The 27,602-nt window shown below is 39.6% G+C and overlaps 1 protein-coding gene across 1 annotated transcript; it reads left to right on the forward strand.

Annotated features, from left to right (window-relative positions):
• The first annotated feature begins 20,324 nt into the window (after positions 1–20,324).
• LOC104893622 (cation/H(+) antiporter 20) lies at positions 20,325–26,859 on the forward strand. Its single transcript, XM_010679751.3, has 4 exons — positions 20,325–20,539; positions 20,734–21,762; positions 24,788–25,747; positions 26,188–26,859. Exons 1-4 carry the CDS (start codon positions 20,360–20,362, stop codon positions 26,548–26,550), a joined length of 2,532 nt encoding a protein of 843 aa, XP_010678053.1. The 5' UTR covers positions 20,325–20,359; the 3' UTR covers positions 26,551–26,859.
• The last annotated feature ends 743 nt before the right edge of the window (positions 26,860–27,602 follow it).

The following is a 27,602-nucleotide window of genomic DNA, read 5'->3' on the forward strand; positions in this document are numbered from 1 at the left end:
TTGCTGTTCTTTTATGAAAATTTGTTCTAGACCACTTGCTTGGCTGGTAGTAGGGTGCCCTTAATTAAATAGCAGGGCATAATGAAAGTAGATTTGGATTATATGAATTTTTCTTGGCTAGGAGCCAAGATACAAGTATACAATTCAACTTTTTCATTAATGTGCTATGGCACTTTGCAATCAGGAAAGTATAACTTTCAAATTACATCAAATGTTGTATTTTTTCAAAGTGTCCGAGTTCCACGTCCGAGGAATAGGACGACCGTCCATCGCTTCCAGATGGAAGATGCCACTCTGGACGACCTTGTAAGGCCCTTCTTAATTTGGCGTGAGCTTGCCCATTTCTTTGGCGCGTCCGACTGCTTCCATTTTCCTTAAGACAAGATCCCCTACCTTCAACTGTCGTTTGGTCACCCTCTTGTTGAATTCACGAGCCATTCGCAGTTTATACAGCTGGATTCTAAGTAGAGCATTGCCCCAAACTTCTAGAGCCTGGTCCAAGGCCGTGCGAAGGGCAGCCCAGTTGGCTTCTTCTGAATATAGCATAACTCGTAAGGTGGGTTCTTCTATTTTAATGGGAAGGACGACTTATGAGCCATAGACAAGTATAAATGGAGTCTCCCCAGTTGAGTTATTGGTCGTGGTTCTAATTGACCAAAGATCTAACTGTAGTTCCTCTACCCATAGACCTTTCACATTGTCCAGCTTTTTCTTGATGCCATTTGAGAGGATCTTGCTAAAGGATTCTACTTGCCCATTTGCCTGAGGATGACCAACAACAGCAAATTGAGCTTTAATGTCCTAATCGGCCAGCCATTCCTTGAGCTTAGGCGTCTCAAACTGCGGTCCATTTTCAAAGACAATAGACTGAGACATAATGATGTTCTTCCAGATAAACCCTTTTACATCATTAGTGGTGATCCCTCTCATAGCGCCAGCCTCGACCTATTTAGTGAAGTAGTCTACTGCTACTATCACAAATTTCTTCTGGCCGGCCGCTAAAGGAAGCAACCCCAAGATATCCATTCCCCATTTGGCGAAGGCAAGGGGGAAAAGAATTGGAGTCAGATAATTGAACGACTTGATACATGTTGCCATACCTCTGACAGCTATTACACATCTTTGCATAGACCAAGGCGTTTTCCTTTAAGGTGGGCCAATATTACCCTGTCCTAAAGGCCTTCTCCCCAAATGCTCTTCCCCCATTGTGTGAGGTACAAGCTCCTTCATGTAATTCTTTCAAGACATCCAACCCGTCCTCCCTAGTAATGTACTTCAAGAGTGGACAGTTAAATGCTTTCTTGTACAAGGTTTCATCCCAAAGCAAGAACCACTTATCCCTTGCCTTCACATTCTTGGCTTCCAAGGGATCTGAGGGCAGGCCCCCAGTCTTCTTGAATTCAATGATGGGATCCATCCAAACATTTCCTCGGCTGAGGAACATAACTCGCTCTTGATCAATACTCTTCGCCGGCTTTACCTCGCAAAACACAGTTCGCGGCACATCCCTTTCGGCCGAACAAGCTAGTTTTGAAAGAGGATCGGCTTGATGATTCTCAGACCATAGAATTTGGTCGAGCACAAATCGCTTCAATGTTTTTATTTCTTCTTGAATCAGCTTCATGTATTTACTCATGGTCGCCTCCTTACATTCGAAGTCACCATTTACTTGACTAACAACCAAAGGGAATCCGTCTTAGCCTCAATTTCCAACGCTCCAGCCGCTTTGCACATTTAAATGCCGGCTAGCAGCGCTTCATACGCTGCCTCGTTGTTTGAAGCATGAAACTGAAAACTGATTGCATACTCAAATTTGTCCTCTTCTGGTGATTGGAGACATCAATATGTCTAAATTCACAAACTCTTTATGGAAGGAGTACAGTAAGTCCGACTTGGAAAAGAGGACGGACACCTTGGTAAGTAAAAGTTTTTTTTTTTTTTTTTGTGCTTGGCCGACTTCTTTCTTGGACGAACCCTTCTCTAGAACAACACGCATCCAAGAAACGTCAGCCGGTCTCCCTTAACCCATGAGGCTCATTCACGGAATCAACATGTTGATTTTCTTGACGAGCCACAACATCCGGACGCTCCCTGCTTCGAAGAGGAAGGCGGTTAAACATCATGTAGCTGGCTTTCTTATTTTGCAGGACCTCGTCCTGGGAATCTATATTTCTATTAATTTCCTGGACAAGGTCTTTCATATGGACGCTCACAGCTTCTAAGAGAAAGGCTTCCAATCCTTTAACTTCCTTGGACGAACTCTCACACAGCTAGAAAGAATTCGACGATGCTCTCCCTCTTAGGCAGGGCCTCGTCCAAGGACCAACTTTATTCGATCTTGCCGATCTCCTTCGGGCAAGCCCTGTCCAAATTGGAGTTTTGTTATTCTTATGATGATTCCTTTTTCTCTTGACGCTTACATATTTAACTTGTCCTTTTTCAGAAAAACGCTCCAACGTCTAAAGAGTTGGCTGAGAAGGCGGCCACAAAGAAGAGGCCAGCAACTACAGGAGATGCTCCTCCTCCGAAAAAACTAAGGGCTACACGGCAAAGAAGAAGAAGGTTGATCGACCTTCTCTGTAAAAGATCGAATTTCCTTCTTCTACTGAGGAGCCAGCCATGATCCCCTATATTGGTGAAACACGTTTGACCCCCCCCCCATTACCACTGAGCAACCGGATGCAGTTGTGATTCTGGACGAGTCCGAAGGGTCGAAAAACTAACTTCCTAGCCGGACGCGGCTATGGACGACTCGACTTTTTCTGATCTAGTAGCAGGCCTACTATCACAGATGCCCCCAGCTTCTTATGACTCTAACATTGTACGACTTTGCGCGTTGGCAGACGTCTGATGAGTCCGTCTAACAGACCAGCCATCGTCATCCCTGTCAGAAATACTGACGAATCTACCATTTTATATAAAGGCAAAGGAGCAGCTGAAGCAGCTCATGATGGTTCTCCGATTCTATCGGACTATGACTCCTCGGCCGCTTTTGCGAGGATGAGTTTGGCCGACCGGGAGAAGCTCAAACAGGAGCTCTTCAAATGCTTTCCTGAGCCTTACATTAAAGGCTTATGATGCGCTTCACTCGGCATGTAGGCTACATGTCCCAACTAGCTGCTGAGGTATGGTCTTTATTTTTCTGTCGTCCTTCTTTCATACTTGTCAATTTGATTTCTTCTATGATCGTCTTGACATGCTTCGACCTTAACTTTTTTAGCTATTTGCTCGTAGCATAATAATAGAGGACTGGGCAAGATTGCTCAGAAAAGAGAACAAGCAACTCGTCCAGGATGCTACAACTGCTGGGGACAAGGCTCAATCTGCCATGGCCGGCAGAAGGTACTGCATCGCCAGTCAAGAGAAGCTTGGGAGAAGCGTTCAGCCGAGCTGGAATTGGCCAACAAAAGATATCTCCTCTGGCTTACCGAACTTCTGGACGAGAAGGATGCCCTTGAGCTAGCTCTGAAGGAAGAAATGAACATGGCCCTCCTAACGGTCGTTGAGCCCCGAAGAGGAAATTGTTATCTTCGGGCGAAAAATCACGAGCTGAAGAAGAAGGCCACAGAGGCCTTTGAGTCGGCCAACGAGACTCTGAATGAGGTGATAGATACCTCTAAAACTTGGGATGTGAAGGCATTTGAAATGCTTGCCGAAGCTGACGACGTTCCCAGATACGAATGTCGTCTAGACTTTCAGGAAAGCCTTCACAAAGCCACTATGGCCGGGGAGGAGCTTCCAATCTTTCAGTAGTCCTCGGACGATTAATAAGAGGAGGAGACGGCCAATCCAAAGACTCAAGCCGATGACACCAACGATCCTCCCAAGCCGAATGTTTAGTTTTGTTTCTGCTAAATCTTGGCCACAATCCTTTTGTACTTAGCGTAGTTTTCCTCTACCATGTCAATGAAATTAAAATCCAGCACATTTATAAGCATTATTATAGGATCTTGTAAGGCATGATTATCAATTATTATACGATATTTCGATAATTAAATGCGATGAAACACATAAGTGTATGATATTATCGAATCCAACTTGCGTATTTATAATTTTTTTACTAAAAAGCTAACATAATCCAACTTGCCTATATCTAAGACATGAAATAATTACCAATCAAAATTTTTTATTATGAGCTTTAGCAAGTTCTAAAAAATTCTGATAAGGTCGAATAACTTTTGCAACTTTAGGTGGAGGCAAACAAACACTAATAAATTTATCGCTAATGGTTAAAATAAGGAATTGTAATAGGGTTCATTCTTATTAATTTTGTTTTTGTTTTTGTGTAGCTATGAAATTTATTTTAACTTATGTAATTAATTTATTGTGTGCACCCATAATCTTGTCTACCTGTTTTAGTACTTAAATGACTAAAACATACTCCCGTCTTGATGACTAAAACATACTCCCGTCTTGATTAATTCTTGTTAGAATAATACAGAATAATATTAGCATATTCTTTTATTGTGCATACAGGAGGTGGGCTGGAAACGGGCTAGGCAGCAAAGGTGGGCTGGACCGTGGGGAAATGCGGGCCAGGAGACGGGTGAGGGACCACAGATGGGCTGAGGGAAGTGGTGAGTGGTGCTGCAGGGGAGCGCTGGGCCAGCGAAGGAGGGGAGGGTGCTGGGAGTTGGGCCAGCGAAGGAGGGGAGGGTGCTGGGCGTTGGGCCAATGATGGAGAGGAGAGCCTGGGTGCTGGGCCAGGAGAGGAAGGGGGACTATGAGCCAGAGTGAGGGGCGCACGTAGGCCTGCAGTAGGAGAGAGAGGTTGGGCCTCGTGAGGAGGCCGGTTGAGAGTGTAAATGATGGCAGGAGATAGGCCATCCTGTAGAAAATCATAAGTATGTGTTTGGGGGGAATGCAAGGTGGGGATTGATTTTGGCGAGAGTTTTATCCCGGTTGTTAAACCGGCTACCATTCGTACAGTTTTGAGTTAGGCTTTGTCCCGGTCTTGGTCTATTCACCAGCTTGATGTAAAAAATGCCTTCTTACATGGTGATCTCAAAGAGACTGCCTATATGCATTAGCCCCTGGGTTTTCGGGATCCGCAGCGCCCCAACTATGTGTGTCTTTTGAAGAAGTCATTGTATGGTCTGAAACAGGCCCCCCGGGCCTGGTATATGCGGTTTGCAGAGTTTGTTTCCTCCATTGGATTTACTCATAGTAAGTCTGATCATTCTCTTTTCATTTATTAGCATGGTTCCGATATGGCTTATCTCTTGTTATATGTGGATGGTATCATCTTGACTGCATCTTCTGACACATTACGTAAGTCAATCATGGCTCGCCTGAGCTCCGAGTTTGCCATGAAGGATCTTGGATCCTTGAGTTATTTTTGGGTATTGTTGTGACTCGCCATGCAGGTGGATTATTGTTGTCTCAACGCAAATATGCTCATGAGATTATTGACCGGGCTTATATGTCTTCTTGTAAACCGTTTTCTACTCCAGTGGATACAAAGCCCAAATTGAGTGTTCATACTAGTGCCCCCCTATGCGGATCCATCCCATTACCGTAGTCTTATTCATGCATGATCCACGAGAGGAACACATGCAAGCTCTGAAGCGTATTGTGCGCTACATTGAGGGGACTATTGATCATGGGTTGCACTTATATCCTTCCTCTACTGCCTCCCTTATTTCATACACCGATGCTGATTGGGGTGGTTGCCCCGATACTCGTCGCTCCAAATCAAGGTATTGTGTGTTTCTTGGTGACAACTTGGTGTCTTGCATAGCTAAACGACAACCCACTTTGTCTCCCTCAAGTGCTGTGGCCGAGTACCGTGGTGTAGCTAATGTTGTCTCTTAAACTGGTTGGCTCCGTAATCTTCTTCTTGAGCTTCATTATCCTCTTCAGACTGCTACCCTAGTCTATTGTGACAACGTCAGTGCTATTTATCTCTCTGGCAATCCTATTAACCACCAGCGCACTAAACACATTGAGCTTGATATTCATTTCGTTCGCGAAAAGGTTGCTCGTGGTCAAGTACACATGTTACATGTTCCTTCTCGCCATCAGATTGCCGATATTTTCACAAAAGGGCTTCCTCTGGTTCTTTTTGAGGATTTTCCTGACAATCTCAGCGTACGGAAACCTCCTGATTCGATTGAGGGGGTGTGTTAGAATAATAAAGAATAATATTAGCATATTCTTCATTATGCATAAATTAAGGATTGTATGATCTCTTGTAATTAGGAAGGTTGTTAATTGTTTCCTAGTTTAATTTGTTGTATAGTTTTGTATATCATTGACTTTGGAATGAATGAAACATTTGAGGAAAATATTCTTTCAATTCTGACTAAAAGGACCAATATAAAAAGTTTGGTCCAAATTTCTTATAAGCATGTTCAAAATATATTTAAGAAGAAAAATGTTACAACACATTTAAAAGTCCAATTTGATTTTCTTGATAATTAATTTTTTTTTAATATTTTGTAATATTTCTTTTATTAAGTAATTTAATAAAATCATAATTCATTCCTAACAAATTTTCTAAAATAATTGAATTCTAGGTTTGAAATTATAATATCTTATAAAGATAGAGTATGATGATTATTGATGGAAAAGTGAAAGTCAAATGTGCAAGTCTCCTAAGAAAGACATGACTAAATTCATATCTTTTAGTCAAATACGATGATTATTGTTATTGTTATTGTTATTGTTATTGTTATTGTTATTGTTATTGTTATTGTTATTGTTATTGTTATTGTTATTGTTATTGTTATTGTTATTGTTATTGTTATTGTTATTGTTATTGTTATTGTTATTGTTATTGTTATTGTTATTGTTATTGTATTGTTATTGTTATTGTTATTGTTATTGTTATTGTTATTGTTATTGTTATTGTTATTGTTATTGTTATTGTTATTGTTATTGTTATTGTTATTGTTATTGTTATTGTTATTGTTATTGTTATTGTTATTGTTATTGTTATTGTTGTTATTATTATTATTATTATTATTATTATTATTATTATTATTATTATTATTATTATTATTATTATTATTATTATTATTATTATTATTATTATTATTATTATTGTAGCCTAAAATATCAACGACTATAAATGAGACACGTGGCTCCATCGCCACCCTACACGTGGCACTTTGCTGATGCAGTCAAGTACATGGCCTAGACAGGTGCTTGTCGTAAAGTACACTTTTCTGGATAAAGAAGGTTGTACTAGCCCTTTTCTGGCCCAACCTGTACTTAGGCCCAGTAAAATCAAATGACATATTTATAGAATCGATGATTTGTTCTCTCCAATCAATGATTGTCACGCACTAGTAGAATAAATGCTAATTGATGCGGTTAAAAAGTGGCATATTGCAGCGGTTTTGGGCGCGCAACAATTAAGGGCGCAGCAATAGGATATTATCTATTGCGGCGGTTTATAACCGCAGCAATAGGGTACCATATTGCTGCGGTTCCTTATCAAAACCGCAACAATATTTATTTTTTTAATGTTAAAAAAAGTACACCTATTGCTGCGGTTTTGAGCCAAACCCGCAGCAATATGTGCACTTTTTAAAAAAAAAAACATTTTTTTTAAAAATTAAAATCTTCAATATTAAGAATACTTAAAATGCAATAAAAATTAAAGGTAACTAAAACATCATATCAATCAGCAAAAAAATACTAACATAAACATAACCTAAATCAAAGGTCATTCAAAAAGGTGACCAAAAGATGACATTCAACCACAACATTCAAATTCATAATCAACTAACGACAATACTAAGCATTATATCTAAATCAAAAATAAATAAAAATGAATAAATATAAAAAAAATACAGAAGTTTAGATTAGAATCGAAATTAAAATAAAAATGAAGAAAATAAAGAATACAGAAATTTAGATCTAAAGGGAAAAAAACAAAAAACAAAAACTAAAAACGAAATCGCAGAGCCACCGCGAAGAAGCTTCGTGAAGGAGAGGAGCCGCCTGTGAAGAAGCTTCGTGACGGACAAACAGATCTCGAAGCTTAGACCCGTTTTGTTCGTCTTTGTCTGGTCCGACCCCAATACCGCATCCGACGTATGTCGAACTTCATCGAGGAACCGCACAACCGCGAAGAAGCTTCGTGAAGTGAGACTCGACGGTGTTAGATAAAGTCGAAGGAGAACCGGAGGGGAACGAGGATATTGCGATGGTGATGAGAGGCGTGAGATCCGAAGGGGAAGGTAGAGGGTGAGATGTGAGATCCGAAGGGAAAGGTAGGGGGTGAGTTCTGAGATACGAAGGGGAAGGCCGAAGGAGAGGAGTGAGAGGAAAGAGGAGGAGTGAGAGGTGCGTAATGGCAGGAGAGAGGAAATGAGGAAAAAACCCTAACTTCACACGCTTTTTATATATTTTTTTATATTTTTTAAGGAAATTGCTGCGGTTTTTGTCAATATAAGCAATATAATTAAATCTACTTTTTTAATATTATCTTAATATATTGCTGCGGTTTTCTTAAAAAACCGCAGCAATATGTTTGGTCAAATAGTCAATTTTTTCAAAAAAAAAATTGTTGACACCATATTGCTGCGGTTTTAGGTTGAAACCGCAGCAATATCTTTATTTTATATTTTACCTTTTCTTTTTACGTGATATATTGCTGCGTATGGGTAAAACCGCAGCAATATCACCGCAGCAAATAGCAATTATTCTACTAGTGACGTGTCATAATATTACTGCTTGGCCAATCAGATGCTCTCAAATTAGGGTGACATCAAGGTACAATAGTCTTTTCAGACATTTTAAATAGTCCTTAAAATCAGGGGAAATGTACGTTTTTCAGAGTAATGTACTGTTATTCTGCCATAAATTCTCTCTCTCTCTCTTTCTCTTTCTCTCTCTCTTTCTACTTTCTCTCTCTAAAAGTTTCCTTTGCACTCGTGATACCTGACTTAAGCTTGGGGGGGGGGGAATACCACCCAAACCTCCAGGGTGGGTCCCTTTTTTGCAAGTCTGAAGGTGGAGCTCAGGTTCGATTTTTGAGTCTAGGCATTGTTGAACAAGTCTCCTATTATTGAACCTACTGTTGAGGATAGTAGTATTTATTTACGAGTTTAGCACTACGTAACATTTGGCGCCGTCTGTTGGAAGACGCAACAATGAGTGATTGTCACTCATCCAATGTTGCTAGAAACCGGAGTTTTGAGATCCAAGTGGAGGACACGGTAGGTGATGAAAGACCACTGAGGCAGGGAAGAGATAGGCCCCCTGCTGTTGTCAACATTTCTGGACGAAGTAGGGAGCCTATCATTTAAGAAATGCCCATCTGGAAACTGTCTTGAATGACTTTTAGACTAGGATGACCGCTGTCATGGAGGAGCAAATCAAGAACAACATGTTGTTCTTTCAAGTCAATGCGGATCCAGCGGCTGTAGCTCTGCCTAGGGGGGCAGTCTTAGGAGGGTCTTCCAGGGACAAGCCGGCCTTCTCGTCAGCAAGTGTCCAAGCGAGTTTCAAAAGGAAAGCAGCCGGTTGTTAGTGAGCCACGGAGGAAGATGGAGAGGATAATATACCTGGAGATAATATACCTACCAGCGGTCACAAAATGGAGATGGATGCTAGGGAATACCTGCAGGACAAGAAGGCAACCGCTCTTCAGTGCTCAGCCTTAGGGTCTACCCTTTATATGAAGGATCCTCCATTAAGGTTGTCATCCAGAACTGAAGGAAGAAGTCAAAGACCTTCGCCTGTCCAGCCAAGGCAAGAAAAAACAGTATTGTAACCTATGGTGTATAGGCGTCAAGGCCTAGTGAACATCTCTTCTAATCCTATGTTAAAAGAATATCGTCGGGAGCACATACCCACTGAGGGACATGCGGGGGCACTGAAGATTAATTGGGCGACTCCATTCTCGGCCAGAATCATGGATTCTCCTCCATACCCACGATAGAACCCTTTGACATAACTATTGATCCAGACGATGATCTATCAGCATACAAGCATAAGATGTATGTCCAAGCAGTCGATGATGCTACCTGGTGTAAGAATTTTTCACCTACTTTGATAGAAGTAGCGCAAAAATAGTTCAAAAACCTTTCTCCAAACTCCATAAACAACTTCACAGAGCTTAATTAGTATTCTGTTCACTGGTCATTTCGTAGCAAATCGACAGGAATAGAAAACCAACATGCATTTGGGGAAGGTGATCCAAGGACAAAAGGAAGCTTTAAGAAGTTTTGTGAAGATGTTTAACCTAAAAGCATTGCAGATTCAGGATCTGAACGCGGGAGTGGCTTTTAAAGCCTTCATCAAGGGTTTAAGGCCAGGAAGTTTCAAATTTGAGCTGGTGAAAAAGAAGATTACCACTCTTACCGAATCCCTTCCTGAGGTAGAAGCATTTATCCATGTTACGGAAGTATGCACAGAAGGAAAGCATCCTGTAACAAAAAAAGACTGAAGAAGCACTTCAGCCAAAAAAGAGCAATCCCAAGAAAGCTGAAACTTGGGCATTGACTTCAATGACAACCTCATCCAAGAGAAGCAAAAGAAGTGAACCAACAGCATCAGTGGAACCTATAGAATTAAGCAAAGATCAATATTTTATTCTTATCGAGATAAAAGATCAGCATGCACTAAAGGCGCCAACTGAAATGAAAACTCCCTATAGAAATTGGGATAAAAGCAAGTATTACCACTTTCATAAAGATTGTGGTCATGAAACAAATGAATGCAAACATCTGAAGAGAGCTTTGGAGGATTTAGCTCGTAAGGGGAAGATGAATTCATATCTATCTCAAGGAGGAAGAAAGTTTCAAAAGCGGGACGACCATCAGAACTGAAGAAAAGAAAGTGAAAGCACTGACGAAGATGTAGTGCTTGTCATATCTGGAGGTTTTGCAGCAGGAGGTCCAACCAACCGGGGACATAATAATTACTTCAGGGAACTCGGACAGATCATGCTCACCAATCTGCCAGAGCCTGACCCCTTCCCTAAGGTAGTCGTCTGCGAGCTGGATCGCGGGAAGATAAGAACCCCCCATGACGACCCTGTGGTTGTGGAAATAAAAATTGCAAATCTTAGAGTGAGAGGGATCCTGATTGATACATGGAGTTCAACGGATATCATCAGTGTAGATTGTTTGTTAAGACTAAAATTTAATGAGAATGACTTGGTCCCAGTCCACCATCCCATCATAGGGTTTGGGGGAGGAGTAATCCACCCTATGGGAACTATCACCTTGCCTGTTAGGGTAGGAGACAAGGAGGCCCCCAGAACATTGTTTGTTAAGTTCTTGGTGGTCCGAGATTTGACGGCTTACAATGTTATTCTCGGACGACCCACCTTGAACCACATCAAAGCCGTTATTGTGACTCATTTGATGTTAATGAAGTTTGAGTGTGATGGAGGGAAGATTGGATCCTATATGGAGATCAGCAAGCAGCAAGAGAATGCTACCTCGCCACTCTCAAACCTTCATCATGAAAGTGAGAAAAATTAGAACAGCCAAAGCCAATAGATGTAGAAGCGGCCGAGATGGTGAAGGGACAGATAAATGAGTTAAAGAACGAAGTAAATAGAACTTAGACGAAGGCCTCTCAAATGAGTAAGCCGTCCATCCTCTTGTAGAGTAAGAAGAGGAAGTGCATGACCATCAAAGAAGAAAAGGCTTCGTTAAAAGAAGTAATGGCCATCATGGGAATTGGACTAGAGCGGCCATAGCCAGTAGAAGTGCCCGCGGAGATTTGCTTGGATGAAAGACGCCCGGAGAGGACGCTGAGATCCCAGGATCAAAGACGAACTGATAAAGCTGTTGAAAGAATTTGAAGATGTTTTTGCATACGCGGTAGAAGAGATGCCGGAAATTGATCTCGAAGTTGTCGTTCACAAGCTAAACATAGACCCTGATCAAAAGCCAATCCGGCAGAAGAAGAGGCACCTAGGCCGGCCAGAAATCAAGCTGTCGATCAAGAAGTCTAGAAGCTGTTAAAATCAAAATTCATCCGAGAGACTTATTACCGTATTGGATAGCTAATGTAGTCATGGTCCTTAAGCCGAAAGGAACTTGGAGGATGTGTGTGGACTACACTAATCTAAATAAGGCTTGTCCAAAGGACAATTTTCCTCTGCCAAAAAAAGATCGGTTAGTCGATTCCACGATTGGCATGCACTATTAAGCTTCATGGATGCTTATTCTAGTTTTTATCAAATTCCAATGTGGCCAAAAGATCAGGTTAAGACTTCATTCATTATTGAGAAAGGGCTTTGTGGCTGGCTGACGATGCCCTTCGGCCTTCGCAATGCACCAACGAAGTAATAGAACTTAGACGAAGGCCTCTCAAATGAGTAAGCCGGCCATCCTCTTGTAGACCAAGAAGAGGAAGTGCATGACTATCAAAGAAGAAAAGGCTTCGTCAAAAGAAGTAATGGCCATAATGGGAATTGGACTAGAGCGGCCATAGCCAGTAGAAGTGCCTGCGGAGATTTGCTTGGATGAAAGACGCCCGGAGAGGACGCTGAGATCCCAGGATCAAAGACGAACTGATAAAGCTGTTGAAAGAATTTGAAGATGTTTTTGCATACGCGGTAGAAGAGATGCCGGAAATTGATCTCGAAGTTGTCGTTCACAAGCTAAACATAGACCCTGATCAAAAGCCAATCCGGCAGAAGAAGAGGCACCTAGGCCCGGCCAGAAATCAAGCTGTCGATCAAGAAGTCTAGAAGCTGTTAAAATCAAAATTCATCCGAGAGACTTATTACCCGTATTGGATAGCTAATGTAGTCATGGTCCTTAAGCCGAAAGGAACTTGGAGGATGTGTGTGGACTACACTAATCTAAATAAGGCTTGTCCAAAGGACAATTTTCCTCTGCCAAAAAAAGATCGGTTAGTCGATTCCACGATTGGCATGCACTATTAAGCTTCATGGATGCTTATTCTAGTTTTTATCAAATTCCAATGTGGCCAAAAGATCAGGTTAAGACTTCATTCATTATTGAGAAAGGGCTTTGTGGCTGGCTGACGATGCCCTTCGGCCTTCGCAATGCACCAACGAAGTAAATTGAACTTAGACGAAGGCCTCTCAAATGAGTAAGCCGGCCATCCTCTTGTAGACCAAGAAGAGGAAGTGCATGACTATCAAAGAAGAAAAGGCTTCGTCAAAAGAAGTAATGGCCATCATGGGAATTGGACTAGAGCGGCCATAGCCAGTAGAAGTGCCTGCGGAGATTTGCTTGGATGAAAGACGCCCGGAGAGGACGCTGAGATCCCAGGATCAAAGACGAACTGATAAAGCTGTTGAAAGAATTTGAAGATGTTTTGCATACGCGGTAGAAGAGATGCCGGAAATTGATCTCGAAGTTGTCGTTCACAAGCTAAACATAGACCCTGATCAAAAGCCAATCCGGCAGAAGAAGAGGCACCTAGGCCCGGCCAGAAATCAAGCTGTCGATCAAGAATCTAGAAGCTGTTAAAATCAAAATTCATCCGAGAGACTTATTACCCGTATTGGATAGCTAATGTAGTCATGGTCCTTAAGCCGAAAGGAACTTGGAGGATGTGTGTGGACTACACTAATCTAAATAAGGCTTGTCCAAAGGACAATTTTCCTCTGCCAAAAAAAGATCGGTTAGTCGATTCCACGATTGGCATGCACTATTAAGCTTCATGGATGCTTATTCTAGTTTTTATCAAATTCCAATGTGGCCAAAAGATCAGGTTAAGACTTCATTCATTATTGAGAAAGGGCTTTGTGGCTGGCTGACGATGCCCTTCGGCCTTCGCAATGCACCAACGAAGTAAATAGAACTTAGACGAAGGCCTCTCAAATGAGTAAGCCGGCCATCCTCTTGTAGACCAAGAAGAGGAAGTGCATGACTATCAAAGAAGAAAAGGCTTCGTCAAAAGAAGTAATGGCCATCATGGGAATTGGACTAGAGCGGCCATAGCCAGTAGAAGTGCCCGCGGAGATTTGCTTGGATGAAAGACGCCCGGAGAGGTCGCTGAGATCCCAGGATCAAAGACGAACTGATAAAGCTGTTGAAAGAATTTGAAGATGTTTTTGCATACGCGGTAGAAGAGATGCCGGAAATTGATCTCGAAGTTGTCGTTCACAAGCTAAACATAGACCCTGATCAAAAGCCAATCCGGCAGAAGAAGAGGCACCTAGGCCCGGCCAGAAATCAAGCTGTCGATCAAGAAGTCTAGAAGCTGTTAAAATCAAAATTCATCCGAGAGACTTATTACCCGTATTGGATAGCTAATGTAGTCATGGTCCTTAAGCCGAAAGGAACTTGGAGGATGTGTGTGGACTACACTAATCTAAATAAGGCTTGTCCAAAGGACAATTTTCCTCTGCCAAAAAAAGATCGGTTAGTCGATTCCACGATTGGCATGCACTATTAAGCTTCATGGATGCTTATTCTAGTTTTTATCAAATTCCAATGTGGCCAAAAGATCAGGTTAAGACTTCATTCATTATTGAGAAAGGGCTCTGTGGCTGGCTGACGATGCCCTTCGGCCTTCGCAATGCACCAGCCACTTTCCAGCGATTGATAAACAATTTTTTCCAGCCACAGCTGGGACAAAACATGGAGGCTTACATTAATGATATGATTGTCAAAAGCCGGTAGGAGCTGGATCATATTGAGGTTCTTCGAGAAACCTTCCTGACAGTTAGAATGTTCAAGCTGAAATTGAATTCACAGAAATGTTTGGTTGGAGTAGTGGCTGGAAATTTTTGGGATTCCTGGTCGATTAGAGAGTAATTGAAGCAAATCCTTATAAGATTTAGGCAATTCTAAGCATGACCTCCCTGTGTAAAGTTAAGGAAGTTCAACGTCTGACAGGGTGCTTGGAAGCCCTACGACGTTTTCTTTCTAAATCTGGGGACAAGTGTCATCATTTCTTTTCAACAATCAAGAAGAAGTCAAAATTTGAGTGGACGGAAGAGGCGGATCAAGCTCTTCAGCAGGTTAAGGAGCATCTCCGCCAATTGCCTCGATTAATAAGCCTGGCCAAGGGGGAAAAATTGTTTGCATATTTGGCTGTTTCACCACATGCAGTGAGCGCCGTCCTCCTAGCCGAAAGAGATTCAGTGCAAGTTCCAGTCTACTTTATAAGTCATGTGCTAAAATATACCGAATGTAGGTACTGGCTGGTGGAGAAATTCGGCCTAGCGCTGTTCATGGCCAGCCGAAAATTGAGATCAGACTTTCTGGCTTATAGCATCCTCATCTATAGTGATCAGCCCCTAAAGCAAGTTCTGCATAAGATGGATGCTTCTGAGCGAATGCTAAAATGGGTTGTAGAGCTAAATATGTTCGACCTAGCATTTGAGCGCAGAAAGGTAATCAAAAGTCAAGCCTTAGCTGATTTCATCATAGAGCGTACCCGGCCTACGGCTGAACCCGTCCAGGATCCAACTACGGGAAAACAGCATTTCACCCTTATGGTGGATGGGTCGTCCACTGCTAATGGCTGCGGGGCTGGAATAATCTTCCAATCACCAGAAGGGGACAAGTTTGAGTATGCGATCAGATTTCAGTTCATGTATCAAAAAATGAAGCAGAATATGAAGCGCTGTTAGCCGGCATTAAAATGTGCAAAGCGGCAGGAGCCTTAGAAATTGAGGCAAAAACAGATTCCGTGTTGGTTGTTAGTCAAGTAAATGGCGACTTCGAATGAAAGAAGGCGTCCATGAGTAAATACATGACGTTGATTCAAGAAGAAATCAAAACATTGAAGCGGTTTAAGCTCGACCAAATTCCAAGGTCTGAGAATCATCAAGCCGATACTCTCTCGAAACTAGACAGTTCGGCAAAGGGGATGTACCGCGAACTATGTTTTGGGAGGTAAAGCCGACAAAGAGTATTGATCAAGAGCAAGTTATGTTTTTCAGCCGAGGAAATGTTTGGATGGATCCCATCATTAAATTCAAGAAGACCGGATGCCTGCCATCAGATCGCTTGGAAGCTACGTATGTGAAGGCAAAGGACAAGTGGTTTGAATTTTGAGATGAAACCTTGTATAAAAAAGCATTCAACCGGTCACTCCTGAAGTGCATTACCAAGGAGGAGGGTTGAATGTCTTGAAAGAATTGCATGAAGGAGCTTGTGCCTCTCACATTGGAGGAAGAGCATTGGGAGAGAAGGCCTTAAGGACAGGGAATTATTGACCCACCTTAAAGGAAGACGTCGTGGTCTACGCGAAGAAATTCGATAGCTGCCAGAGGCATGGCAACATGTATCAGAAGCCATCCAATTATCTGACCCCAATTCTTTTTCCCCTTCCCTTCGCCAAATGGGGGATGGATATCTTGGGGTTGTTTACTGTAGTGGCCGCCCAGAAGAAATTTGTGATAGTAGCAGTAGACTACTTCACTAAATGGGTCGAGGTTGAGGCTATGAGAGGGATCACCACTAATGATAAAAAAATGTTTTATCTGCAAGAACATCGTTACAAGATTTGGTATGCCTCAGTCTATTGTCTTCGACAATGGACCGCATTGTGAGATGCCTAAGCTCAAGGAAAGGTTGGCCGATCAGGACATTAAAGCTTGCTTTGCTGCCGTTGCTCATCCTCAGGCAAACGGACAAGTAGAAGCCTTTACCAAGATCCTCTCAAACGTCATAAAGAAAAAGCTGGACAATGCGAAAGATTTATGGGTAGAGGAACTATAGTTGGTTCTTTGGTCAATCAGAACTACGACCAAGAACTCGACTGGCCGGGGAGACTTCATTTATTCTTGTCCGTGGCTCAGAAGCCGGCATTCTCATTGAAATAGAAGAACCCACTCTGCGAGTTATGCTATATTCAGAGGAAGCCAACTGGGCTACTGTTAGTCGAGTACAAACACTTGAGCAACTAGAAGAGGGGGGGTGAATTGTAGTTGGGGAGATTTTCTATCTTTTTGCGGAAATAAAAGAATCTTAATCTAAGAAAGAGATAAATGCATAAACTTGAAAGAAATAAAAACACGAGAATTTTTACAAGGAAAACTTCCTAGGCCCAATAGGAAGAAAAACCTTGACCATAAGGGATTTTGACTCAATTCTCTTTAATAAACTTTAGGCCAAAAGACTCTCTTTTGTACAACCTAAACTTGGACCTTCTCTGTTCCTCTAGGAACTTGTTCCCTGTCACCTTGTTCCCCCTGAACAAGTGACTTTCTCTCTTGACTTCACTAGAAGTCTTTCTTTTCTCTCTTTTCTTTCTCGTTCTCTTTTTCTCGAAATGATTACAGATTTTGTCACACAACCCAATCTCTAATACAATGTATAATAATGAAAGAAGAGATAAAACCGAAAACACATTCACTGAAAATATTACAATAATATTCTGAAAGCTTAACTTATAATTTCGTTACACACAACTGTTTGTAGAAAACAAATTTCTTATGATCTTCTCCACGAACATAGTGGGAGCTGAATTTCAGCCTCACTTCATCCACATTCTAGCCGTTGGCGAATCAGTTTGGAGTTATGCGTTGGTTCCGAAACTTCAGCCATTATCACACGCCTTAGAAGTAGGTGGGATGTTATGGGTTGTTGTAGTTCATAAAATCTAGGAACTAGTTCAACAGAACTCCTTTTTAGGTGCTGGAAGTTAGTGCCTTCAAATGCTTCTCATCAAATAACCGATTTAATTTCTGCGCACAAACTAACTTTCAAGAGTATTATGGAATCATATAATTTCACAAATTTACGTCCATAATATAAATCATTTGTTACAAACACAAATAAAGTTAACAACTTAATTTTTGATTAACCTCCTAATCAATTCTCCATAAGTTATAAAACATAATATTTGTGATATAAAAAATAAGCGTAAGAGAAAATAACAAATCTAGATTATAAGATAAACCTAAACACGAAATAAAATAAATAAATCTAATAACACACGAAAACAAAGAACCTAAATTAATCAAAGATAATCATTTGTCATCATCAAAATAGTGAAACAACAGCTACCCTTCGCACGACCTTGGACCAGGTTCTAGAAGTCAGAGGCAATGCTCTATTAAGAATGCAGCTGTATAAACTGCGAATGGCTCGTGAGTTTAACACAAGGGTGGTCAGACGACCATTGAAGGTGGGGGATATTGTCTTAAGTAAAATGGAAGCAGTCGGCCGCACCAAATAAATGGGCAAGCTCACGCCAAATTGGGAAGGGCCTTACAAGATCGTCCAAGAAGTCCAGAGTGGCACCTTCCGTCTAGAGGCGATGGATGGTCGTCCCAATCCTCGGACGTGGAACTCGGACACTTTGAAAAAATACTACATCTGATGTAATTTGAATGTTGTAGCTTCCTGATAACAAAGTGCCATAGCACATTAATGAAAAAGTAGAAATGTATACATGTACCTTGACTCTCAGCCAAGCAAAATTCATATAATACAAATCTACTTTCGCTTTATGATTGCCTCCTTACTTGTTATGCCTTACTATTTCATTAAGGGCATCCTATCACCGGCCAAAAGAGTGGTTTAGAACAAAATTTTCAATAAAGAGCAGCTAAACAAAAACACCTCTATTAGGAGATCGGCCAACATGTTATAACCCATTAAGGTTTAAACATGACGAAAGACACCAATTGATAAACTTATAAAGTTAACATCAATCTCCTAAACGAAGGCGGCCGAAATTAAGAAACTTTAGTAAAGGGGTCTTACTTTCCGTCCAAAGGCCACTCACAGTAATAACCACCTTAGTAAAGGAATAAGTTATTACAAACAAAACACAAGGACGGACGGATTGCCACAATCCTAGATTATTTTTCCTTGCAAAGTATATCACTTTCAAGCATGGTCCTTCTCCTTCTCAGAACGAAGAATTTGCCCAATTCTCTTCGTCCAAGAAGGGGGGGAGGGAACCAGCACATAGTAAATACATTAAAGCAAGTAGCAAATCGTCCTTGTATCGAGGAACAAGCCCTTGTGCGAGTTCTAACGAATAACTCTGGCATTTCAGGCCGAACATCTTTGGCCCTTGTTCGTAATGTTTGGATTGAATCCGCCCATTGATTGAACGCGTTAAAGTTTAACCTTTTCATCCAAAACAATTCGTTCATAATTATTCAAAGTTATTTGGATTGAATTGTTAGTTATGATTCTCTTCGTCCAGAACAATTCATTCATAATCATTCAAAGTTATTTGGATTGAATTGTTAGTTATAATTCTCTTCGTCCAGAATAATTCATTCATAATCATTCAAAGCTAACCAAGTTGGTATAGGACTTCGTGAAAAGTTTGAGCAAGTTGAAAGCAAGAGACAATAAGTGAAAAAAGAGATTATATTATAAAAGTCTGGAGAAGATTACAACCTAGGCTACAAAAAAAAAAAACTACGCTAAGTACAAAAGGACCTAGGCTACAACTAAACAAAGATTACAACCTAGGCTACAAAAAAAAAAATCGTCCAAAGGACAGTTTTTTTTTTTTTGTAGCCTATGATCTATGTTTAGTTGTAACCGATCTTTTTTTTGGCAGAGGAAAATTGTCCTTTGGACAAGCCTTATTTAGATTAGTGTAGTCCACACACATCCTCCAAGTTCCTTTCGGCTTAGGGACCATGACTACATTAGCTATCCAATACGGGTAATAAGTCTCTCGGATGAATTTTGATTTTAACAGCTTCTAGACTTCTTGATTGAGAGCTTGATTTCTGGCCGGGCCTGTGTACCTCTTCTTCTGCCGGATAAGCTAAAATAAATTTCATAGTTACACAAAAAAAAAAAATATATAAAAAAATAATAATAATAAGAATGAACCCTATTACAATTCCTTATTTTAACCATAAGCGATAAATTTATTAGTGTTTGTTTGCCTCCACCTAAAGTTGCAAAAGTTATTCGACCTTATCAGAATTTTTTAGAACTTGCAAAAGCTCATAATAGAAAATTTTGATTGGTAATTATTTCATGTCTTAGATATAGGCAAGTTGGATTATGTTAGCTTTTTAGTAAAAAAATTATAAATACGCAAGTTGGATTCGATAATATCATACACTTATGTGTTTCATCGCATTTGATTATCGTATAATAATTGATAATCATGCCTTACAAGATCCTATAATAATGCTTATAAATGTGCTGGATTTTAATTTCATTGACTTACAGGAACATAAAAAAGCTACTCCATTTACATAGGAAAAAACAGATAGACAACAAAGGTAATTTTGTTCACTTCCCGCTATGTGCGTACATGACCAATTAAATTATGACTAATAATTGAAGTAGGTGTTATAAAAAAAAATATAGTCCCATAAACTGATTAAGTGACAGAAAGTGATAGGTTCCAGTTCTAAAAACGCTACAGAGCGCTGTATGCCTATATAAATAACAAAGTAAGCAAGGGCTCATTCTCATAATAACTAAGTTTTTCCTCTCAAGATTCCTTAACTAGAATCTCCCAAGTTATGGCTCTTAACATAACGGGCATTAAAACAGCCTCTGATGGAATTCTACAAGGTGATAACGCTCTTCACACTGCCTTCCCTTTACTCATTATACAAACGACGTTAATCCTAGTGGTCACCCGCCTCCTCGCTTTCGCCTTCAAGCCTCTCCGTCAGCCCAAAGTCATTGCTGAGATTGTGGTACGTATTAATCTCTATGATATATATTGTGTAGGTCACGTCGTAAGATTTGTATCTAACGACCTAAGGTTACAAGTCCCAAATGACCTTTGCCTCTAATCTGGGCTAGGTTGCTACGTGTGATGTTTGAAATATTGTTATGTTTACAATCCTCAATCTTTATCAATAACATGTTATTTAATGTACATGGCCAGGGAGGAATATTGTTGGGGCCATCAGTGTTCGGAAGGAATGAGCAGTACATGGAAAAAGTGTTCCCACATTGGAGCACACCTATCCTAGAATCAGTTGCGAGCATTGGTCTCCTATTTTTCTTATTCCTTGTAGGACTTGAGTTAGATCTGTCCTCTATCCGCCGCAGTGGGCGGGAAGCCTTCCTCATTGCTCTTGCAGGGATAAGCCTCCCCTTTGTCGGCGGGGCCGCAGTGGCTGTTGTGCTCCGCCGCACCATTGAGGGAGCGGATCGAGCTGGGTATGGCCCCTTCCTCGTTTTCATGGGTGTTTCGCTCTCCATCACCGCCTTCCCGGTGTTGGCACGTATCTTGGCCGAACTTAAGCTCCTTACTACAAGGGTAGGGGAGACAGCCATGGCAGCGGCCGCATTCAATGACGTGGCTGCATGGATTCTCCTAGCCCTTGCTGTTGCTCTTGCGGGAAGCGGCATGGAGGGAGGCCATAGTAGCAGCCCATTGGTGTCACTTTGGGTCCTCTTATCTGGGGTAGGGTTCGTTCTCTTCATGTTCCTTGCTGTGAAGCCCTTGATGAGCTGGATGATTCGAAGGTGCTCGGCGGAACAAGACGTAGTGGACGAGGCGTACATCACTCTAACCCTAGCCGGGGTACTAGTAGCCGGGTTCATGACAGATTTTATAGGGATTCATTCTATATTTGGTGCTTTCATATTTGGACTGATTATCCCAAAAGAAGGAAATTTTGCAGAAAAACTCCTAGAGAGAATTGAAGACTTTGTTTCAGGCTTGTTATTACCGCTATACTTCGCGTCCAGCGGCCTTAAGACAGATGTGACCAAGATCCAAGGCGCCGTGGCGTGGGGCTTACTAGTCTTAGTGATTGCTGTTGCCTGCTTCGGCAAGATTTTGGGGACATTTGTGGTGGCCAAGTGTTGTCGAATGAAGGCTCGGGAGGCGCTGGCCCTTGGTGTGTTGATGAATACAAAGGGCTTGGTGGAACTCATCGTTCTCAATATAGGCAAAGAAAAAAAGGTTTGCGTTCACAAACACTGTTATGCTATCTCTTTATCTCGATATTTTTTAGCCATATTTAAGGAATTAATTACAATGCTGTTACACTTAAACGAACCACATATATAAGTTCCTCCATTATTTTTCTGTTGCAACAAAGAATTTGTGCACGTTTTTTAAAGAAGTGAAAAAGGTGATCAATTTAGCAATTAGCATAATGATACTCTTTTAATAGGAGAGAAATACCTTTAATAAAATAAAGACTACTTTTTGAAACAAAGTGAGTAGTTGAAGATTTTTTTTTCGATGGTAAAATGAAGGGCCCTGCCAGACCGACACTTCTCGCAGATTAACCTGACCTTTGTTTGCTGGAACACAATTTTAGATTGTGGATATGGTAAGGAGAAACGCGCTACCAAAGTGTCTCTAGTGGCAAATTAAAGATTTATTTTTTTTCGAGCTCCCACTAGTGATTTTAGGACGATAAAGTAAGGGCAATATTGTCAACTAAAATTGTTTTTCTTGCCAAAAGTTGAATTTACAATAGATGCGAAACTAGCCAAATCAGTTATTTTTGCAATAAAAACAAAAAAGAATAAGAATGCATATATATATATTATGTGAGTTCATATGAGAATGCATGCATACTTACATGAGAAATGACAATGAATTTGACGCGCTATAACTCTTATGAATAAGTGATGTACCTCTAATAAAAAAGTCATGTAACTCCAAAAAAAAATATTAGAAAAAAAAAACTAAAAAAAAAAATTATATTTTTTTAGACTCAAAATTATCATTTCTATGCATTCTGAGATCAACTCACTTTTATATATATAAATATATATATAATATATATATATATATATATATATATATATATATATATATGTTAACTCAATTATTTAACCTTTCACGAAATCCGATAATGGATATTGGATATAAACCGTGTATTATTAGTGTACATGGAGAGAATTCCGGCTAGTGTTCAAGTCTTAAGGGTATATTCCTTATTCATTGTTAGACGTCCTAAAATAATGTACTTGCAAATTGCAATAGTGAATTGGAAATCCAATCATCAATTCCCATTTTTTATACATGTATAGTTATATAGTAGAAACTAAAAGCTATAAATATTATAACCTAATTTATTTTGTTACAGCTTAGTCAGCTAGGGGTATCTAAAATTCTAAATCCGATGCTTTTTTTTCATTCTCATCTCTGCACGTTAATACTTAGATTCCACTTAACTCATAATTCAGAGAGGACAGGTAATAATATTGTAAGACAACTTGAATTAAGCTGAATTGGTCATGCATGTATGTAAATAAATGATCAACTAAAAGAATATCTTACTAGAATAATTCAACTGTTATGATCTCCCGCATATTATGTGCAGTCTGTTTCATTGAAAAGAGTCCTGTTTCAGCAACTTAGCTGCCCTCGTCTAATTAGTCCCAAAACCACTCATATCAGTTAGTCTATTAATTTCTATTTAAATTTATATATTCTATCTCTATTTTATGTATAAATGTGATTAACTTGGTCTAAATACTCACGATCTCTTAGTTTAATTTGGTGGGTAGAGTCTTTAGAAGGGAAGGAAAAAAAAATGACGAGAATTGAGCTGAGGATGATATTTGGATATGGCGTATAGAAGATGAGTTATAAAAGTACATCTTTCAAACATTGATCTTCTTACTCAACATGAACTCCAGAGTTTGACTTTATATTTGTTTAGTTTTATTGATGATGCTAATTGCTTTGGAATCAGATAACCTTATATTAGTCCTCTAATGACGTCTTTCATTTTGAATAATAGCAGTAATCTAAGAAAAACATGCAAGTTGGATTCTATATTATATTCTAAAAAGCTTTACCAATGTGCTTAAATAATTGGAATAAAACATTTCCTTAACGGCTTAGTTAATAATCATGTTTTACAAGATTTCATAACAATGTCTACAAAAGTGATATGGTTGATACATGGGAACGATTGAGAATTTAATTACATAAATTTAAAAATGATGAGATAAACAATTAAACAAGCAATAATAATATTTAATATACTCATCAGTTATTTAGTAGATGGTAGATAAAGGGTCATAATTATAACAATAAAATTATATTTTGCAATGATAAATCTATGTTAACATGCTAGCTAGTAGGGTAATGATTTTACACCTTCAGAAAAAATTGTTTTGTAATATAACTACATCACATATATAGTTAAGTATATATGATAATGTATTGTATCACTATCAACAAATCTTCCCGACGACGAGGAAAGCCTCAAAAATATCAAACCCATAGTGTAGACATACGTGTCGGCATCTTCAAGGGGTCATAACTGTGATACTGGCCGGTAATACTTAAAATAGAATAAAATCACGTAATTATTAAGTGCTGCTATGACTTGGTTATATTCATGGCATTTTAATATTTATGAGTACTATTCAATGGAGTTTCATTGTTCTGTTTTTATTCTAATTGATTTATTTGCTATTTTTCTTAGAAGTTTCAGAAACAAATCACGCATAATCTTCCTTTTTTTCACTAAAATTAGAGTTTACCATATGACAATTGACAGCTAATAAAAATATGAATCACACCTAGTTTATTACTTGGTAAAATTTTAAGAAGTCAATATGTCAAATAGAAGAGTTCAGATCTAAAATTGGATCCATTAATTGTCATTTTGCTATGCAACTCGAAAGTAAATTAAAAGAGAACAGATTGACATGATTTGCAAGAAACGTCCAAATGATTGATAATTAGCATCTGAAAGGAAAGCATAACTTGAGCCTCGTCTAGCAATCTAATGATAGAAAGGAAAGCATAACTTGAAAACTAGTACGGTGAAAAAATCTACAAAGTAGATTATTCATTTGACAATCCTTAAACGAACCTTTAGGACCATAGTTAATCATTCTATATTAGTACTGTAGACTTATTTCATTACATATAGAATTACTTTGTAGTTGCAACTTGAAACTATCTATGTTGCATGCTTCTCACATGTTTGTACCTTGTTTGTTTATTTCAGGTACTTAATGATGAGATGTTTGCAATTCTAGTTTTAATGGCACTCTTCACTACTTTTATAACCACACCAATTGTCATGGCAATATACAAACCAGCTAAACACGGTGATCAAACCCCAAAAAGGAAACTTCAACCAGACCACTCTATAAATGAATCTACATCTACCCCCAACTCCTCTAAAGAACAGTTCAGAATACTAGCATGCGCACATGGAGCAGGCAACGTGTCTGGCCTCATCAACCTCATTGAATTAACTCGAAGTACATCTACCAAGAGCAAACTTAAGCTCTATGTCATGCACCTGGTGGAGCTCACTGAGCGATCCTCCTCCATCATCATGGTCCAACGCCTACGCCGCAACGGACTACCTTTCATCGACCCCACCCGACGTCGCAGCCGTGTTGAGGTCCACGACCGTGTGGCCTCCGCCTTCGAGACGTACGCTCAATTAGGCCGCGTAATGGTCCGTCCTGTCACGGCGATTTCGGCCATTTCCACAATGCATGAGGACATTCGCCATGTCGCCGAGGGGAAGAGGGTTATGATGATAATACTACCGTTTCAGAAGATGTGGAGGAAAGAGGAGGAGGGTGGGGAGTTGAAAATGGTGGAGAATTTAGGACATGGATGGAGAGGTGTGAACCAAAGGGTGTTGAAGAGTACTCCTTGTTCAGTTGCGGTTTTTGTGGATCGTGGATTTGGTGCGGCCCAAGATAATGAAACAATGGCGGCCCAAGGAAAAAGAGTTTGTGTTGTTTTCTTTGGTGGGCCAGATGATCGAGAGGCTTTGGAACTTGGGGCACGGATGGCAGACCATCCTGTGATTAGAATCACAGTTTTGAGGTTCACAGAAAATGAAGGGATGGATGCTAACAATGTTAAGTTAATGCCATCTCCTGAGAAATGTGGTGATACTAATTATACATTCTCAGTAGCTGCCATAAATCGCACCGAAGAGAAGGTAATCGCTTACTTCCTTCTTCCCTAATTGTTTAGAGTCAATGTCCATTACCTTAGGATTTTTGTACCTTGTAAAATATGAAATATGTGAGACATCATCTTATATATTTTTTTGCGAAAACAAACCTGAAACAATCTTCTTTTACGATAACAGACCTTATGTCGGATTCCGGTCACTGACACAAGGTTTCGACATTGACTATGTCATGGATTTTGTTGGGTGTACAAAGTCAGGTGTCTTGCAAATAACATGGTGAATGCGAGAACATTAGGACAATTATCAGAATTATGCTTAATCTTTATTTTCACAAAAATAAAAAATAAAAAATAATTGTACTTGGTCCATGGTTTTGATGAAATGCTTTATTTTGTTCTTGTGACAAATATTGTACTTTTCATATAATATATCTTACAACTGACATTTCACATTTCACATTTTAGGCGATAGATGATGCGACGGTGGAAAATTTCCGGCACAAGTGTGCTGAAACAGTGGAGTATATAGACAAGAAGGCCAACAATATCGAAGAGGAAATGCTAGCACTAGGTCGAAGTGGTAATTACGACCTGATTGTGGTAGGAAAAGGTCGTTTCCCTTCTACAATGGTCGCTGAATTAGCAGAACGCCAAGCTGAGCATGCTGAGTTAGGGCCTATAGGTGATATCCTGTCATCAACAAACAGTGGCGTTGTGTCGTCGGTGTTGGTCGTTCAACAACATGATTTGGCACATGTTGAGGAGCTGCCAGTTTGTACGGTGGTTGATAGTCCAACAGATGAGGATGATGTTATTAACCAAGTTTGATGGTCTGCAATGCACATAGTTTTCAATAACATAGTCAAGAATGTGATAATTAATTAGTGTCTTTTTCCTTATCATTTAAAAAATGGAAACATTAAGGTATCAACCATAACATCAACCAGAGTATTTGGTAATAGTTTTCATAGACAAACAACTTTATCCATGTGGCTCTAGAGAACTTCATGATGGATTGGAATTTCCTTGTAGATCATGTCCACATTGGTGTATATATGCTCTCATGGACTATTTCACATAGTACTCGATTAATACATGTAATTTTACCTATTTAATGAAGTTTTGCAAATTCTGATATGCATGGAATATTGTATCTTATGTACTATATAGTGTGCTAGAGTTTCTTCATTCCCGATCTTACTAGCTATTTATACACGCGATGCGTGCGATGACATTTTTAGCCTAATTATTACTAAGTAGTAAACAAAAAGAAAATGCAAATTAGTATTTTACGGTCACCTCCATTTTGTGAATAAGATTCTTTGAAATACAATCAAATAGCTAGTATTCCTTCTACATTTTGTTATTTCTTCTGCAGTCATTAACTCTTTACATTTAAGTAGCATTACAGTATTACTCCCTTAGTTAAACTTATCTCTATTGAACAAAAAAAAAATTGAGTCCATATTATCTGTTACGTTAATTTCAATGCAACAATATTATAATTTGGCTAATTTATACTTTGATCTACACTTGTATTTGAAACCCATATTATAATTTGGCTAATTTATACTTTGATCCACACTTGTATTTGAAACCCAAAATTTTGAGTGACGTGTTGTAGCTTGTAGGCACATCCTTCTAGAATTTTAACAAAAAAAATTTCACTACCTTTTCCACTACTTGATAACATCAGTATATATAATTCCACTACTTTTGCTATTCATTTTCTCTCTCCTCTCACTACAAATCTACAAACCATATTTTCAAGGAACCTAGTTTATCAAACTATACACTATACAATAAGAAAATTAAAACTTTTTAAGTATTAAGCAAAGCAGTAGATCTAATTCATCAAAAATCCATCAGCCGTATCAACC

Source organism: Beta vulgaris, chromosome 5 (assembly GCF_026745355.1).
Source record: "Beta vulgaris subsp. vulgaris cultivar EL10 chromosome 5, EL10.2, whole genome shotgun sequence".
Taxonomy (NCBI): Eukaryota; Viridiplantae; Streptophyta; class Magnoliopsida; order Caryophyllales; family Amaranthaceae; genus Beta; species Beta vulgaris.

What these genes read in the sequence shown, in the direction of transcription:
- LOC104893622 (XM_010679751.3), top strand. Translation starts at nt 20,360, where the DNA reads ATGGCTCTTAACATAACGGGCATTAAAACAGCCTCTGATGGAATTCTA. An exon ending in AAGTCATTGCTGAGATTGTG is followed by an intron (nt 20,540 to 20,733) that starts GTACGTATTAAT and finishes GTACATGGCCAG; the next exon opens with GGAGGAATATTGTTGGGGCC. An exon ending in TAAATCGCACCGAAGAGAAG is followed by an intron (nt 25,748 to 26,187) that starts GTAATCGCTTAC and finishes TTCACATTTTAG; the next exon opens with GCGATAGATGATGCGACGGT.